We start from the raw sequence: 16,324 nt of genomic DNA on the forward strand, positions 1-16,324 counted from the left end.
GGCAGCACATTCTTTCCGATATAATGAGGTAGTCACTTTTTCTCCCACATCTGCCAAGCTTATATCCAAGTAACTTATTTGATAGCTATGATATTAAGAAGTGAATCATAAATTAATTAATTGATATTAAAATATCCCATAAACTCATCAAATGATGTCCGATCCCTCTCAAATAAAAAGCACATAATCTATATAATTATAAAAATGAATACATTTTTTAAAAGGATTGTAATCCCCATATATGTACATATACTTCCTGTCACATGTTACTTCCAACCGCACGTGACTTTAGGTGTGGCTATCAGGGGTCACTCACTCAGTCTCTCACCCACCTTGCACACAGGTTAGACTAACACAAAAGCACCCCAAACACCAACCAACACCCACAAAACTCATTCGCTGCCACCATCTATCATTCACAGGCGATAGAAACCTAATGTGACTATTCCCCTGTTCTCTCCAACAGGTAATAATTCACAATACAATGCATTAAACACTCTCACTATAGTCAGTTAGTTCCTACTGATTCAACAAGTACTTCAGCATGCAGAGGGTTAAGGCTCACAGTTACACTCTTTCAGGCTAGGTTCGTTTAGAGCATCAAAGACAATCTTATTTAATTCTCTTTAATATTATAAAAGGTATAACAGTTAATATACAAAAAGATGTTACAAAAAGAGACATACTTTGAATAATACAATTACAAACAGTTGTAAAATAAAAGGGAAAACATGGAAAACCTATACTTAACTCCAAAGATAAAGAATTCCTGGTCCTGGTGGCAAGGGGAAACAAACGGGATAACTTCCAATCACAATTGGTCCTCCAAAGTAAATCCAAAGTTTAGTCAGAAGAGGTAACTGCACACTCCCCCCTCCCTCAGGAATGCAAGGGGCGTGGCCTAGTAGGACACAGATTGAGTTTTTTATTACCCCCTGTGAGTAGGAACAAGACTAAAAATATAATGACCATAACTCCCTATTGGAACATAGGAGAGAGATGGTATTATATTCATTGGTTATTAATTCTCTCATGGATTCCGTAGATATTAAACATCAATACTGTGTGACCTGCCCCTGCCCAGATATTCACATCTGATATACAGAGTACCAAACCCAGTCATGTTTGGACTCGTTTGAAAGCTGAAATTGCCTTGAACCCATCACCAGTTTTTTAATACTGTTGGTACAACAGGTCTGGGTTCTGTAAGTAAATATATTTGAGTATACATTATATGTGACCTTCACGTTACCTTTGAGGGTCTTGCTGGGAACTTTAAGTTCTCACTTCTTGGGCTTCCCCCTCCCCATGGAATGGCTCTTATCAGCCAGGGCTTGGAAAAGGGCATTACAGCTCTGACCCCTCTGACCATAGTGAAAAGAGGCCTGTTATGTGTCTGATTTAGATGCTGGCAGAAATATTTCTCATGATACCTTAGCCTGTTTTATTAACTATTACAGGCCTGTATCATGACACTTCCACCATGCCATATATAAATATAAGTTTATCAATACCAACCATATACTAAGGGGCATATTTATTATGCTGTGTAAAACTAAATTCGCAGAAAAAAAGTGAAAAGCTGTGTAAAATAAATGGCTAATTTATGAAGGTGTGTGTTTTTACACCATGCGAATGCCAGATTTGCTGCCTTTATTTTACATTGCTTCAGGCGGAGGCCACTAAGAAAAAACACTTTAAAATTTTACTCCATTTTTTACATGGTGAAGCCTTGCAATGTATTATCTTGCTTTTATTTACACAGCATAATAAATATGCCCCTTAATGTATTCCGTGTTACAGAGAGGCTTAGTTTTAGGGGGCCTATCTGTTCTGCAGTGGATTGTTGTCAGCATGAATAATTTTTTTTCTGTCAAACTATTTACAAGTTAATTTATGGCGCCACAGGCTTGGGTATCCAAATATTATATAGGGCTTTAAACAGGGGAATACTGTACTTGAGAAAAATGTATACACATATAAGTGGAAACCTTGGCCCAGTAGTGGGGGGGGAAGAGCTCTCATACAATTTTGCCAAGTCAAGGAGACAACCAGGGGGATCTGATTACAAGTCCTTTCCTTCATAAATCATGAAATAACTGGTCTACCCCATGCTGCTCTTGCAGTTTATAAAAATTGAATCCCATAGCGGGCACGCTTGTTTGGGATGTACTGGCAAAATTGTATGTGCCCATTGAGGAAGAAAAGGTACTCCTCAATACAAATATTTAGGGACGGGGTTATATACTTTCACAAATTACTTTGATAGGTTATCTATGCTATATATCATTTTATAAAGCATGTCATGACCAGGCTCATTAGGGGGTACAGTGATATAATTATTGTTAAAATAGAGAAACCGGAGCAGTAGCTGATAACAGTTTTTTTTTTATAGCCTGGAATAACGTTTTAGATATTAACTGCTTATGTTCACTCGGGGTATATTCCCCAATGTCTATGCCCAAAAGACAAAGGCCTGGGTCTAGAGGCAACTTCGAGCCCACAATGCTGGAGAGGTGTGCTATGATTTCTTCCCAGTAGGGCCGCAATTGAGAGCACTGCCACACTGAATGCATCATGGTGGCCTGCTGTGATGCACATCTTAAGCATATGGGCGAGACATTAGGGTAAATCTTATTCAGCCTTACTCTAGTGTAGTAGGCTCTATGTAGCATATATAGCTGTAGCAGCCTGTCATTATAGTTGTATGACACCTGTTTTGAAGCTCTGAGAGCCTCCACCCACTGACTATCCGTTAAGTAATGTAGGTCTCTGTCCCAAGCCTCCCGTGCCCTTAGCGGGTTACTCGTAACCATTGACTCCTGTATTAATTTTTACATCCCAGAGAGGAGACCCTTCTGGTTTGGCTTCTGGAGGGTTGCTATGAGTTTAGAAGTAGCTAATTTAATAGGTTTTGCCTTGTTTTGTTTGAGTAAGGCACTTCTGATTTGCTGTTAGGCAGCTGATAACAGTTTTTAGGCATTGTGGCAGAAAAGAAAGGGATGGACAGCACTGTAGTGGTATCCTAGTAGGATTCCAAATAATTGGCTTTTATTAGATTGTTAGTCACTTTAAAATCACAGTAATAGGAATTTTCCAAATCTCCTAGGTTGTATTGAATGATTCCGCCAGTCTTGCAACAACAATTATGTAGAGCGAAATTGGTTTGTTACAGTTTTCCAACTGTATGGTGTGAGTTATAGTTCTCCAAGAGTTATAGTTCCCAAATGGATTACCAGGCTTATTATGTGGAGATATATGTAGAGAAGGTTACAAAAGGGGGTTCAATGGGGCGTCCCCCATACCCCCTCTCTTTCCAGCTACATGTGCCCCCCAATAATGGACTGATCTCACCAGATCCTGCGTTCTGGTCTTTCCTCAAGGGTACAGTCGGGCATGGTCACTTGGTGACAGGTCACTTAGCGCTGGATCCAATAGCCTTTTGGTGATGTCTCCACTTTATAAATAACTCTTTCCAAAAATCCAAGATGGTGCCTGATGTATCTCAGCATATGCGTTCCACTGTGGAGAGCAAACTCAGAATTTGCTCACAACGAATCTCAGCAATTTACCAATTTTCATGATTCATGGAGTCCCGGTAGGTTGCCGATTTTGGTGTAAATTCACCAAATATTTAATTTCAACCTTAGGAGTGACACCATCTAGATACTGTGACGCGTTTCACCTATATGAGGCTTGATCAATTATTTTTTTTATGTATTTATATTGTTATATGTTGGGTTCCTGGCCGGCCAGGTTTTAAAAGGAACATTTTTAAAGAAAAATACAATTCTTATACATTCAGATTAATCTGGTCTCCAAATACACCTTTAATCAATTTATTACTGCTTTGTTATCCTCAAAAGGACCTTGGGGATTTAAGGTGTGTTCCAGACCAATTAAAGGGATTTTTATTTTATTAGATTCATAGCTAGTTAGTCTCAAGAACCTCTTCATGTTGTTGATAACAGTGGGATGCCACGCCTGAGCTCAAGTATATCTAGGTAGGTGATTTAGGGCAAAATATTGCTCAGCATACAGATTAGTATAGAGGACCCTATCCTGTAGGATGGCCTTAGTCATAAATAACTGAAATTAGGCATACAGGCAGGCAGGCAATTACTTTCACTTTCCATTCAGCATTTACTAGATGTCCCTGCTCTCCCCACAATCCTCCCCCCCCATTCTCTTAACCATTTAATTGTGTAACCAGTGCATTGGGATGGACATAATCAGGTCCCCCGTTCTGATGCACAAACAAGATTTTGAGATCATGCAAGACTTGTCTTAATAACAGTGTCTACAAAATGGCTCCTGCCTGCTTGCTCAGACGGAAGGAAAAAATATTCAAATCATTTTTACAGTGTAATTAAAGTTAATTTTGCTTGACTAACTTGATAAAATAAGATTTGGAATTATTTTTTTGGGTGACCGGTCCCCTTTAATACCAGAGACTACAGGAAATTGAGAGACATAAAAAAGTTTTTCTCAGAAAGGAGGGAGGAGACCATGGGACAGACCCCACATTAACACATTAAATATCTGTTTTCTGTTGAGACCTTTGCTAGGTCTCCTCGCCTATGACATTGCTACTGCTTTTGGGTCATTTGTGGGAAGATTGCAGTGATTATCGGGAAGTTCAGCACTTGTTGCCTAGGGGGCTGCCAAGTGATATGCGGCCTTTTGCAGATACAAGATTACGTGTTCTTTTATCCATTTCCATTCAGACACTTTCAGTCATATGGGGGTACCTTGTGTTGGGTGTTTCACCTTGTTTCATTTTATGATACAGGAGCAGCAAATGCACCCCATACAGGCAAATGTGCATCTTTTATGGTTGTCCAAGAACCCTTAAGTATCTGGCCCTGTGGATTAATCTCTGAGGGGCATAACACATCCCTTATACTTCTCCCTTTAGACTAATTGAGTATGTGCTCAATTCTTTTACTTTGAGTGCTTAGTTGTTTGATGAAGGGTAGGCATTCTTTCTTAGTTTTGGACTTATATGATCGTAATTCATCAGCTGCCTTAGCACTTACTGTATTTCAACTTCTTTATGTTTATAACCCATAGTATGGAGTTTTGTCTTCTCTGCTTGGGCATAGCATGTCTCATTGGACTAGATCTTTCATGCTTTAGCAAATGGCCCTTTAGGAATTGTTTAGATTACACTTGAAGCATGGAGACTGGATGCATGCAGAAAGTTATTTGGTTTCTTTTCTATATAGATTAGTGTTTATTTGATCATCTTTTAGATTAATCACTACTGTACATTCAAAAAGTTGAGGATATTGAAGATCACTGCAATGGTAGGTATGCATTATTGGCATCATTGCTTCAAAAGCTGTAAGTGGACCTTCCCATAGTACGTGTATACCATCGACAAGCCTATAGTAGTCAACTATGTGTTTTTTGTTGTGGGCTCTCCAAGAAAAACTTTTTTCTAGCTGGTAGCCAAAAAAAATTCACACATGTTGGGGTGGTCACCATGCATGTCAACGTGCGTTGCTACTGCCAATAATACTTATAATACATGAGTAACAGAAAATGTATTTCTTTTATGACTATTGTTAGGTTAACAGTCACAAAATACAACAAATATAATGGCAGATATCATACAGATTATCTGTATGTTTATGAAAAGGATCTGTATAAAAATCAAAACATTTTTAAAAATTCTGGAATTTGAGTGCATACTGAAATGCGGGGAATAAATAGTCATCTATCCATGTGGTAGGAATAATACATCTTACATCCACACAGCATTAAAAAGATGCAATGAAAATAAACAGGTGGCACAGAAATCCATTTGTTTCCAAGACAACCTGGATCTGTTTCCATTTCTTGTGCTTTTATGCAGTAGGGGAAGAATAACAAGTTGAGTTCCATCAACAGGTCAAAAAAAGTAACTTTGTCTATGTGGCAAATGAGAATGTTCCAATGTGGAAAACATTTCCATTTCAAGAGGGAATGTAGTTAGTTGTCAAGGTTACCTTTCAGTTAGTTCCATGTAGTCCTTTTGTGACTATTAATTGATGCCCTCAAGGGAGATGGGATTTTGGTGGAAGAAGCAGCAGATGCATTCCAGAGAATAAAACTTTTTTTAAAGATACTTATCAGAAGGTCAGATAAAGCTTTTGCATTTTGAAGAGGGGTAAGTATTTTGGCCAGCATTGTTCTCTACCTTAGTGGATTGAAAATGTTAGCAAGGAAATTAAACCGTGTTGATTCTTTCTCTTAAATAGGAGCCTTTTACAAAACATGTTTATTTATTTATAAAAAAATTAGGCTTTCTGTGGAGATACAGTGCTTGTGCATGAAATAATCTAAAATGGCCATTTATTTTCCTTTTAAATTGTAATTATTATACTACGCTTTGAACTAGGGATGGGCGATTTTTTTATCCTTGTTTCGCAGCAGAAATGACGCCCATAGACTTGTACAGCGCTGTGCGACAAAAAAAAAATATTTTTGATGCCCATAGACATTAAGACATTAATTTGCCGGTGGCAAATTTTTAACGAAACGGATAAAATTCACCCATCCCTACTTTTCACTAATTGTTTGCTATAACTGACCATTTTCGAAAATAGGGTGCAGAAAGGACAAGAAAGTGAAAGAACAAGATTCTAAGGAAATTCTCAAAAATAATAAAAACAAAATAATCAGGTGAGTGGTTTTTGTTAGGTCTTTTAAATCTGCTTTAAAGCTATATCTCTATTTTTTTATTTCATTAATAGGGATGGGTGAATTTTTTCGGCAGAAAAATGTTGCCCATAGACTTTTATGGTGTCGCGCGTCGAAATAAAAAGAATCGCGTCAAAAAAATTTCATCGCACAACCAAATATTTTTGACGCCCATAGACTTTAATGGGCGTCGGCAACATTTCGCCGACATGGGAGTTGCAGACAGCATTACTTGCTTACAAAACCCCAATTACAACAACCAATCATAGACACGGACACTTGCATGGTGGAGAATGGCCGCAGCTGTTGTTTATTAAATATCATATCAATCAGAACATTAATATTGCTAATGATACTAATACCTGTTCATACATATCTTCCCAGCCAGCCTCTGCATCAGATCTCTGCAGCGGACCGCCTTAAAGCTTGACCACAAATATCCTTAAGCCCCGCCAATTTTTTTACCTAGCCAGGAGCATACCTCCACATGAAACTTCACTATAAACAACAATTAACTGCTGCGACAATATTGTTTTTTTTTTTTTTTTTTTTTATTATATATGCATTCATATATTATATACCATAACAGGGTGGGTGGGTGGGATTTCCAAGACGATCCTCTCACGTCGGCTGCCGGCGAAGAATGAAGAGTGTTCGCCGGTTCGTCCTTTTATAGCCGGTCTTCGCGGCTTTTCCTGTGAAGCCACGCCCCTTTTTTGAATCGACCAATCAGAAGGCTTGGGATTGAAAATTGACCAATCGGAAGAGAGGTAAGTTTTTTCCACAGAACTACACGAGGTAAGTAAAAAATACATCAAACGGGGGGGAGCTGCCGCACTCCCATGTTAGGGGAGGTTAAGTCACTCCCCGTTCATGGGAGTTGCAGACAGCATTACTTGCTTACAAAACCCCAATTACAACAACCAATCATAGACACGGACACTTGCATGGTGGAGAATGGCCGCAGCTGTTGTTTATTAAATATCATATCAATCAGAACATTAATATTGCTAATGATACTAATACCTGTTCATACATATCTTCCCAGCCAGCCTCTGCATCAGATCTCTGCAGCGGACCGCCTTAAAGCTTGACCACAAATATCCTTAAGCCCCGCCAATTTTTTTACCTAGCCAGGAGCATACCTCCACGTCAAGGCCAATTAAACCATTACATTGGCCTTGGCCATTCCCCACACATGTAAAGCTCTTTCAATTGCACTTTGGAATCCCATGTTCAGAATGTCAAAACCGATATCTGACAAATGTACCCTGTCCGCACGATACAGGCCTTCAAAACCTTGCTCCAACTCATAGTGCCTATAAACCAAAATATTAACTGTCTTGGAAAATTTTGAGATAGCAAAATTGAGTTTTTTGCGGCATCTCTCAAGGGGGTGAAAGCCTGCATCTTGAAGCCAGACTAATCTGGGCACAACTTCAGACCAAATTATCACAGTATTGGGAAAAATAAATCTGATCTGAGCAAGGTCTCTTTTTATATTACGAATTAAATCAATGTTTCTACCCTTTCCAATGTCATTTCCAGCTAAATGGATCAGAATAATTGCTGGGAAACCCCAACGAGATTTCATTTGCAAAATTATTGGTAATAAATCTGGCCATTTAAGGCCTCGAATGCCCATCCAGACAATTCTAACATCTTTAATGCCTAAATTAGTTGTGTAGGTTCGTTGTTCTGCTCTAGCTCTCGCTCTGTGGACGAAAGAGTGTCCAATAATCCAGACCAAAGGAGGAGAAACTGTAACGAAAAAAGGTAACACTTACTAAACCAGGGTAGGTCTGACATAAAGTTGATACCTAGAGGAGTTCTATCTGCCAAGCCTTTTGATGAACTCTTCTCCTAAACCCATCAATGAGGCTTGTGTGGCAGCTCCAGTGCGAAAAGAATGTGTGTTATAATGGTCAGGTGGTATACCTAGCTTACTGACAGCTCCTTTGAGAATTTTCACAAATTGAAATCTTTTAAGGAAAGATCCATCACTGTGTATAAAGAAAGGGCCAGGAAGGCAGGGTCTGACTTGCTGATAATGTCTAAAAGCTAATACTGGACATATTGACTGTTCCGTGCTATTACCAAGCCAAATGGTTGTCCCTCTTCCTACTTTATCCGTTTTTGATTTTTTTAATATAATCTTTAATTTGCCCTCAACCAGATGAATGTCTTCACTCCCAATACCCCCTGGGGATCTTTTACTCTGAGAGACCGACTCACTTACCCGAAGGGCACCAAAGAACGACACAGAAAATAACAACGTAAACAACATTGTTTCAAACCGAGAATAGCATATTTGAGGTAGGACCGAAACGAGATCTTTCAACAATGATAATGTGATGGGTCTCCTAATGTCTACAGATCGTGTAATCCTACCAACACCCCGAAGAATTTGTTTAACCAAAAAGGATTTAGTTATGTCAGCCTCACCTTGAACCTTTAAAAAGAAAGATATGCCTGCTAATTTTTTAGTTATAGCTGAAAGAGAGTACTGAGCCTCAACTTGCTCCAGTACAAAAGACAATAAGACGTCACTGTCCCTTTGATAATGCTCTTTAGGAAAACTTGTTTTGAACTTCATCCACTCATTCCAGCTTGCGATGTAAGCATGCCAGGTTTTGTCTGCCACTGACATACTTAACCATTTTGAAATTCTGGCAATACTAAATTCCACAGATGTTGGGGGCATGGTGTTCCTTCTTTGTCCAAATAATTGGCGATTTCCCAGAGCTCGTTGAACTGAAATCGAGATAATGCGTCAGCCACAACATTGGTACAACCAGGGATATGCTTTGCTTGAATCAAAATGTTAAATTTAAGAGCTCGGAATACTGCCTGCCTAAGTAATCTCAGTACTGGGGGGGAGTTAGAAGATAGATTATTAACAACTTGCACCACACCCATATTATCGCAGTGCCAAACAATACGTTTGTTAGCCAATTGGGGGCCCCACACTTCCAAAACAACTAACAGTGGAAAAAATTCCAGTAACACTAGATTTTTGGTAAGCTTGAGTTCTACCCAGAAAGATGGCCACGCATCCGCAATCCAATGTGTGCCAAAGATAGCACCAAACCCAGCTGAAGCCGCGGCGTCTGTATACAGATTCAAAGCTGCATTCTCGAACAATTCTCCTTGCCAATAAGAAATGCCATTGAAATTCTCTAGAAATTCCTGCCAAACAATCAGGTCATCTTTAACCACCTGAGGGATTCTTATGTGCCAGTTAGGATTATCTAGGCCAGACGTAAGTGCAATAAGTCTCCTGTTAAAAACCCGACCAATAGGAATAACCCGTGTAGCGAAATTCAGATGTCCGATCAAGGATTGTATGTGTTTTAATTTAACCTTTTTAGATTTTAAAGTTGCGTTTAGAATGCTTCTCAGCTTAGCTACTTTTCCTTCGGGTAAGCGAAATTCACGATTTACAGTATCTATCTGAATACCAAGGAATTCTAAAGTTGTTGTAGGGGGTATTGTTTTTTCAACAGCTAGTGGAATGGCAAATTTCCTAGCAAACCACGTAAAAGTACTTAACAAAATTCCACATGAACTAGAATCTGCAGGACCGACAAATAGGAAATCATCTAAATAATGAATAACCCCCTTAGAACCAGTTTCCCATTGAACTACCCATTGCAAAAAGGATGCAAAGGCTTCAAAATAAAAGCAGGAAAGGGAACAGCCCATTGGGAGGCATCTGTCAAAATAGAAACTGCCTTCATAATGAAAGCCTAAAAGCTTATAACAGTCAGGGTGTATGGGCAGTAGCCTGAAAGCCGATTGAATGTCACTTTTAGCAAATAATGAACCTTGACCAAATTCTTGAATTATCGATATTGCCTGGTCGAAAGTCGTATATGAAACTGAAGATAATTCCTGACCAATTCCATCATTGACAGATGCCCCCGAAGGATATGATAAATGGTGAATTAAGCGATAGCTTCCTGGCTCCTTCTTCGGTACAAGTCCTAAAGGCGAAACTCTGAAATCCTCAAATGGAGGATCATCAAACGGGCCATCAATTCTGCCCAATCTAAGCTCCTTCTCAATTTTTTCCTTAACTACTTTTGGGTTTAGCTCAATTGATTTTAAATTCTTGGGAAATGATATGAGGGTTACAGGATCTGCTGATGGTATCCAAAAGCCAACTTCAAAACCCTTCTCTAAGAGGCAGGCCATCTGGCGCTTTGGATATAGCTCTAGGTATTGGCGCATTTCTGGTAACCTCACTGGGGTTATCTGACTTACTGGAGTCCCTACCACTGTGCTTTGTAGCAAATCGTTTGATGCAACGAAAGGCAGGATGGTTGCCAGCACAATGAGCACATTCATGTTTATATCTACAGTTTGCCTGAAAGCGGCAAGTTGACTCATTGAATGCCCAGCAAGCATTGTATTTCACAGGAGTCTTGTTCCCCGGTAATGGAACTAATGGCTGTTTGGGAATAAGCATTCCCATCCAAAGGTCAATATCCTTTGAACCCCAAGATATTGACTTCTGAATGGACATTTTCTGTCTGAATCTATCATCATACAAAAAACAGGAAATACCCCCATAGGCTTTATATGCTTCCAGAATAATGTCAATGTGTTTAAATAGGCCTGGACCTAATTGTGGGTGTTTTTCACACAATACATTTGAATAAATACAAAATGCCTGTAACCAATTAGTGAATGTCCTTGCCACAGGCCTGCGTCTGTCCATTTCAGGATCTGACTGCTTAACTTGCTTGCCTAAAAATTCCTTTGATGATGGCAACAGTGAGAGCATGTCAATATACTCCCCTTTTGTGATTTTTTCCTTTATGGCCTGTGGCAAGTGCAAACCCAAAGGTGTAGCATCAAAGAGTATTGAATCTCTAAAAGCAGTTTCAGCTACTTGAGAAAACACAGCCCCTGTGCTTGTATGCGTTGACGCCGCACCAGGGGTTAACAAAGCTAACAAAGATTTTATGACATCAGTGGCAGCATAGTTACCAATCACTTGGATGGGTTGACTCTCCTCCTGAGGGGTAAAACCAGCAGGCTGGGGTGCGCTGTGGGTGACAGATGGTGATGTATGACCCCTGATGGCAGGTGGCAGAACCGGGTGCCCTATAGTGTTACAGCTGGAGGGCCCCGGTTCTGGGCGGCTTTGGGGGCCCCTGCTGACCTGGTGCCCCTCATAGGAGCTGCCGGCTGCCGGACCTCCCCCGGACCCTGTGGAAGGAAAGGGCCCTGAAGTGTTAAAGCTCTTTTGATGGAGCGGCCCACCACTTGCAACAGCGGCGGAACTCACTCGCGATGAAGGGGGGGAAGCCGACGGCCAAACTCCTGTCTGCGGCGGGTCAGCGACGATCCTCTTCTTGGCGGAGACCGCTGACGTCATCTGGGTTCTCTTCTTCGCCGCTTGTTTCCCTCTGGTGTTCCTCTTGACGGCGACGATCCGCCTCTTTCCTGGTCCGCGTGAAGCTGGGGTGCGCTGGATGGCGACGTCAGATGCGGCTCCTGAAGATGACGCAGCTTCCTCTGACGGCGATCCTGGAGGCTCTGCAGTCGGAAGTGATGTCACCGCTGTCGTCGTCGATGATGCGAGCTGGCACTGCTGAAGGAGCGTCTGGATGTCTTCATGTCCCGCCTCCGCCTGGATCCATCGAAGGATGTCGCGAAGTCTGCCGTCGGGATTCTCTTCAGCCATTTCCAAGACGATCCTCTCCCCATCGGCTGCCGGCGAAGAATGAAGAGTGTTCGCCGGTTCGTCCTTTTATAGCCGGTCTTCGTGGCTTTTCCTGTGAAGCCACGCCCCTTTTTTGAATCGACCAATCGGAAGGCTTGGGATTGAAAATTGACCAATCGGAAGAGAGGTACGTTTTTTCCACAGAACTACACGAGGTAAGTAAAAAATACATCAAACGGGGGGGAGCTGCCGCACTCCCATGTTAGGGGAGGTTAAGTCACTCCCCGTTCAGCAAATTTTTGGTGAAACAAAAAGCGTCAAATTCGCCCCCTATTCATTAATTATGTTGAAAAGAAAATCTATTGCATTACCCATAAGTTAGAAATTACATTTGTAAAATGGATTTTCTTTTGTATCAAATAAATAACTGTTTTTCAAAATCAACCATTCTGCTTTGACAGTAAGTGATTATTTATCAAATAATAACTAACAGTCTGAGCCTTATGGAAAGCCAGTTTATTAATCACATCATAGGTGGGTTTGTAGACATTTTATAAATGTTTAAATTGCTGTAATTCAGTATTTATAATGATATAGCTCTGATACTTTTTTCAATATACAATAATATTTATGAAATAATAGCAAAGTCATGGTACTTTAAGAAAAGTACTGCCACATACAGGCAGTTTTAATATTATCGCATCATTTTAAGGATTTTTTAAGGTATAGATTGATGTGAGATCAATGGGGAATATTTACTAAATCTATGGGGGACTTAATGAATTGTTAAAAACAATATTTTCTGTTTTCTGTGGAACAGTAGTAACAGAACAATAGATTAACAGAACTTCACCCTAAAAACAAAATAGAGTACAATGCTGTAGTCTATACAGTATATCAAACTTATTGCACCTAAAGTTTCATAACCTTTAAATTAGTAATGATTCAGACCTTTAAAGTTGTGCACTGGGGGTCACCATCTTGGATTTTGCTAGGAGGGTCAATGACATGCACATGCTTAGTGTGTGGGCTAAGAAGCTAAGCTTATAGGTTGTATGAAATCATCAAGCAGAAAATATTTTCCTTGATACTATAAGGTTTATTTTTTTGGTCTGCCATGTAATTAGAATCTGAATTAATTATTAGTCAGCTCTGTAAAGTGATAGTTATATTCTATATATACAGTATATTGAGTCGGTCCCCAAGATCAGGCAAGTGACAGCAGCACAGAGCATGTGCAGTGAATCAGCAGAAAAGAAGATGGGGAGTTACTGGATAATATTTGAATTCTAAGATTTTGCCTGTTAAATGGCTGTGGTTAACTTGTTTACTGGTACAGAAACTCAAAAGATGACATGCAGCTTTTTTAACTTATTTCTTATTTAAGCTTTAGTTCATCTTTACAAATCGTAAATCCTTGAGGAACCAACAAGTATAAAAAAAAACTTAATGTACCAGTAAATAGGCATTACTAGACCCTTATGGCCCTGGTACAGAAATTTACTTCTTGTTTAAGACTAAACCAAAATTGTCCACAAGGCTTTCAGTTCCTGGCTCAGTATAGCACAACCAGACCGTCTTTGTGATGACATGGTGCCTAAAAATGTTTTAATAAGCTTCAATTTAGAAAAAGTTCTTTCTGCTGTTGATACTAACTGCCAATGTGAGAGAGTAACAATACTGTACACACATACAGAAGTGTAGAAGACAAAGCAACAGTGGCAATTATTAACAATTGTGCCAAGTCCTTAACTGTGCAGCACTTGCATATTTCACCCTGAATTGCACTTTAAAAGCTTACTGGTACAATTTAGTTTCAGCTGCAAACAGTTTACTATCTGATTCTACAGCAAGAATTTGAGGATGAAATATCCTAAATATTTCAGCTACAATGTTCATGCCATTAACGATATCTAAACTAGAGTCCTGCAGCAGGGCGAGTTCAGGGTGCGATTAAAGATGTGGGTCGGCGGTTCTGCGGGTTTGCAGGTCGGGCCGCGGGTCGTCTCAATAGCTATATTTACTCCTTTGTTCTGGTCACGTCTACTTCCTATGACATCACTTCCGGTTTACAATGACAGCACTTCCTGTTTTACTCCTTTTTTTCTGATAACGTCTACTTCCGATGATGTCACTTCCGTTTTACAATGACCATGACACAGTTTGCGCGTCCAGGTTGTGGATAAGATACTTGCGGGTAGGGTCGGGTCTAAACTTCCATAAAAAATTGTAGTTTTGAATCAGCTCTCTGGATCCTCCAGCCTTTCATCCTGACACAGCTCTTCATAGTGGCTCAACACTTTTGTAGTTCTTTTATTTTCAAACTTTGTAGAAATAGAATGCATTTTATTTTGCATTCTCAAAATGATTTCTGTACATTCTCAGGTCTTCTTTGGCATTGTGGAATAAAATAAGCAGCATTTAAAAGATCATTTTTTTCTGATTGAAAATGTTTTTATATTAAATATAGGGTGTCTAAATATTTGCTTTGTAGGACAATTATCAATAAAACAACTCAAAAGACTATAATTATTTCTTCAGGAATTTAGCCTTCTAACTTCAGTGGATGTCAACATTAGGTTTGAGAGTGCCTTCATAATATCTAAAAAATCAAAACCAGAGAGGAGTTCTTTTATTTTCAAACTTTGTACAAATATTTGCATTTTGTTTTGCATTCCCAAAATGATTTCTGTACATGCTCAGGTCTTTGGCGTTGTGTATTAAATGAGCAGCAATTAATAGATCATTTTTTTCTGATTGCAAAATTTTTTATAGCAAATATATGTTGTCTACAATTTTGCTTAGCAGGACACATAAATAAAACAACTCAAAAGACTATCATTATTTTTTCAGGAATTTAGCCTTATAACTTTAGGGGATGTCAACATTAAAGTTGAGAGCGCCTTCAAAATATCGAAAAATCGAAACCGGAGAGCAGTTATTTTGAAGAAATACCCCATTTTTCTGCAAGTAAAATTGCATTTTGTTTTGCACTCTCAAAATTATTTCTGTACATCCTCAGGTCTTCTTTGGCATTGTGTATTAAATAAAACTGCAGAGCAAAAAGAGATGCATATAGGGATGACTGATATGTATAGGCTACAAGGGTTTTAGGTCCACGGTGGAATCCATGTTAGAAGCTGAGAGAACAGCCCATTGCTTGATATTTTCATTGAAAGAAACACATTGCTTGTAAAACATTAAAAAATCTGGATATTTATGCAAAGGTATGCAAACAACAGCGCCTTGTACCAAATTTAGATTATGAGCTGCACAAAGGACATACAGTGAATTGCTTTGCTTCCATAGATTACGAGCTTGCACACCATGATGATTAAATAAACCAGAGAAGATTTTTATTTATATTTATTGAAAATTTTAGATACAATTCTTTTTTCTTCTTGTTTTGCAAAAATAAATATTTTTTTGTTTTGTACTTTGGGACTCAGATATTTAACTCAAGAAGCTGTTTGAAATATGGTCATAACAGACAAACAATTCAATGACTGAGGGAAAATTGCCATTCCTCCTATCTCCTAATCGTTCTTTGTGCCCACTGAAAACTAGATTAGCCATTGCCATAGTCGGTCTGAAAAATATTAATGATAATGATTGACGATTCTTTGTAGAACTTGGCCTCAAAGACTTTTCTCTATTTAAAATATGCTTTTTATCCTCCTTTTCCATAGTATTTTGAATCCTTGTGGACCTATATTCTTTTCTGTATGCCCTAAGCTCATGCAGGCTGAAGGCCTAATTTTATTCAGTCTCCAAATAACCAGCATGGTTCACAGCAGGCAGTACTTAATTTTGGAGAATAACAAAGTCACGTTATTGGAATTGACCTGTTTTTGTTATTTTAATAATAATTTTTAGTGAAACATCTGCTCTTTTGGTCTTGGTCTCATGGGAATGATCCTTTTTTGCCTGTAAGGACCATGGGCAAGAATATATTTTTTAATA

General features: G+C 39.2%; 1 protein-coding gene and 1 long non-coding RNA gene across 2 annotated transcripts; both read right to left on the reverse strand.

The window, feature by feature from the left end:
* Positions 1 to 6,971: 6,971 nt before the first annotated feature.
* LOC121400052 lies at positions 6,972 to 8,513 on the reverse strand. Its single transcript, XR_005965510.1, has 2 exons — positions 7,833 to 8,513; positions 6,972 to 7,168 (listed from the first exon to the last, which is right to left on the reverse strand). It is a non-coding gene; the product is annotated as an uncharacterized LOC121400052 (long non-coding RNA).
* A 5-nt stretch (positions 8,514 to 8,518) lies between these two features.
* Positions 8,519 to 12,394, reverse strand: LOC121399737. The gene is made up of 2 exons (XM_041581292.1): positions 11,683 to 12,394; positions 8,519 to 9,441 (listed from the first exon to the last, which is right to left on the reverse strand). The coding sequence occupies exons 1-2, from the start codon at positions 12,380 to 12,382 to the stop codon at positions 8,519 to 8,521; spliced, it is 1,623 nt and encodes a 540-aa protein (XP_041437226.1). The 5' UTR covers positions 12,383 to 12,394.
* Positions 12,395 to 16,324: the final 3,930 nt, after the last annotated feature.

The sequence above is a fragment of the Xenopus laevis genome, chromosome 2L (genome assembly GCF_017654675.1).
Source record: "Xenopus laevis strain J_2021 chromosome 2L, Xenopus_laevis_v10.1, whole genome shotgun sequence".
Taxonomy (NCBI): domain Eukaryota; kingdom Metazoa; phylum Chordata; class Amphibia; order Anura; family Pipidae; genus Xenopus; species Xenopus laevis.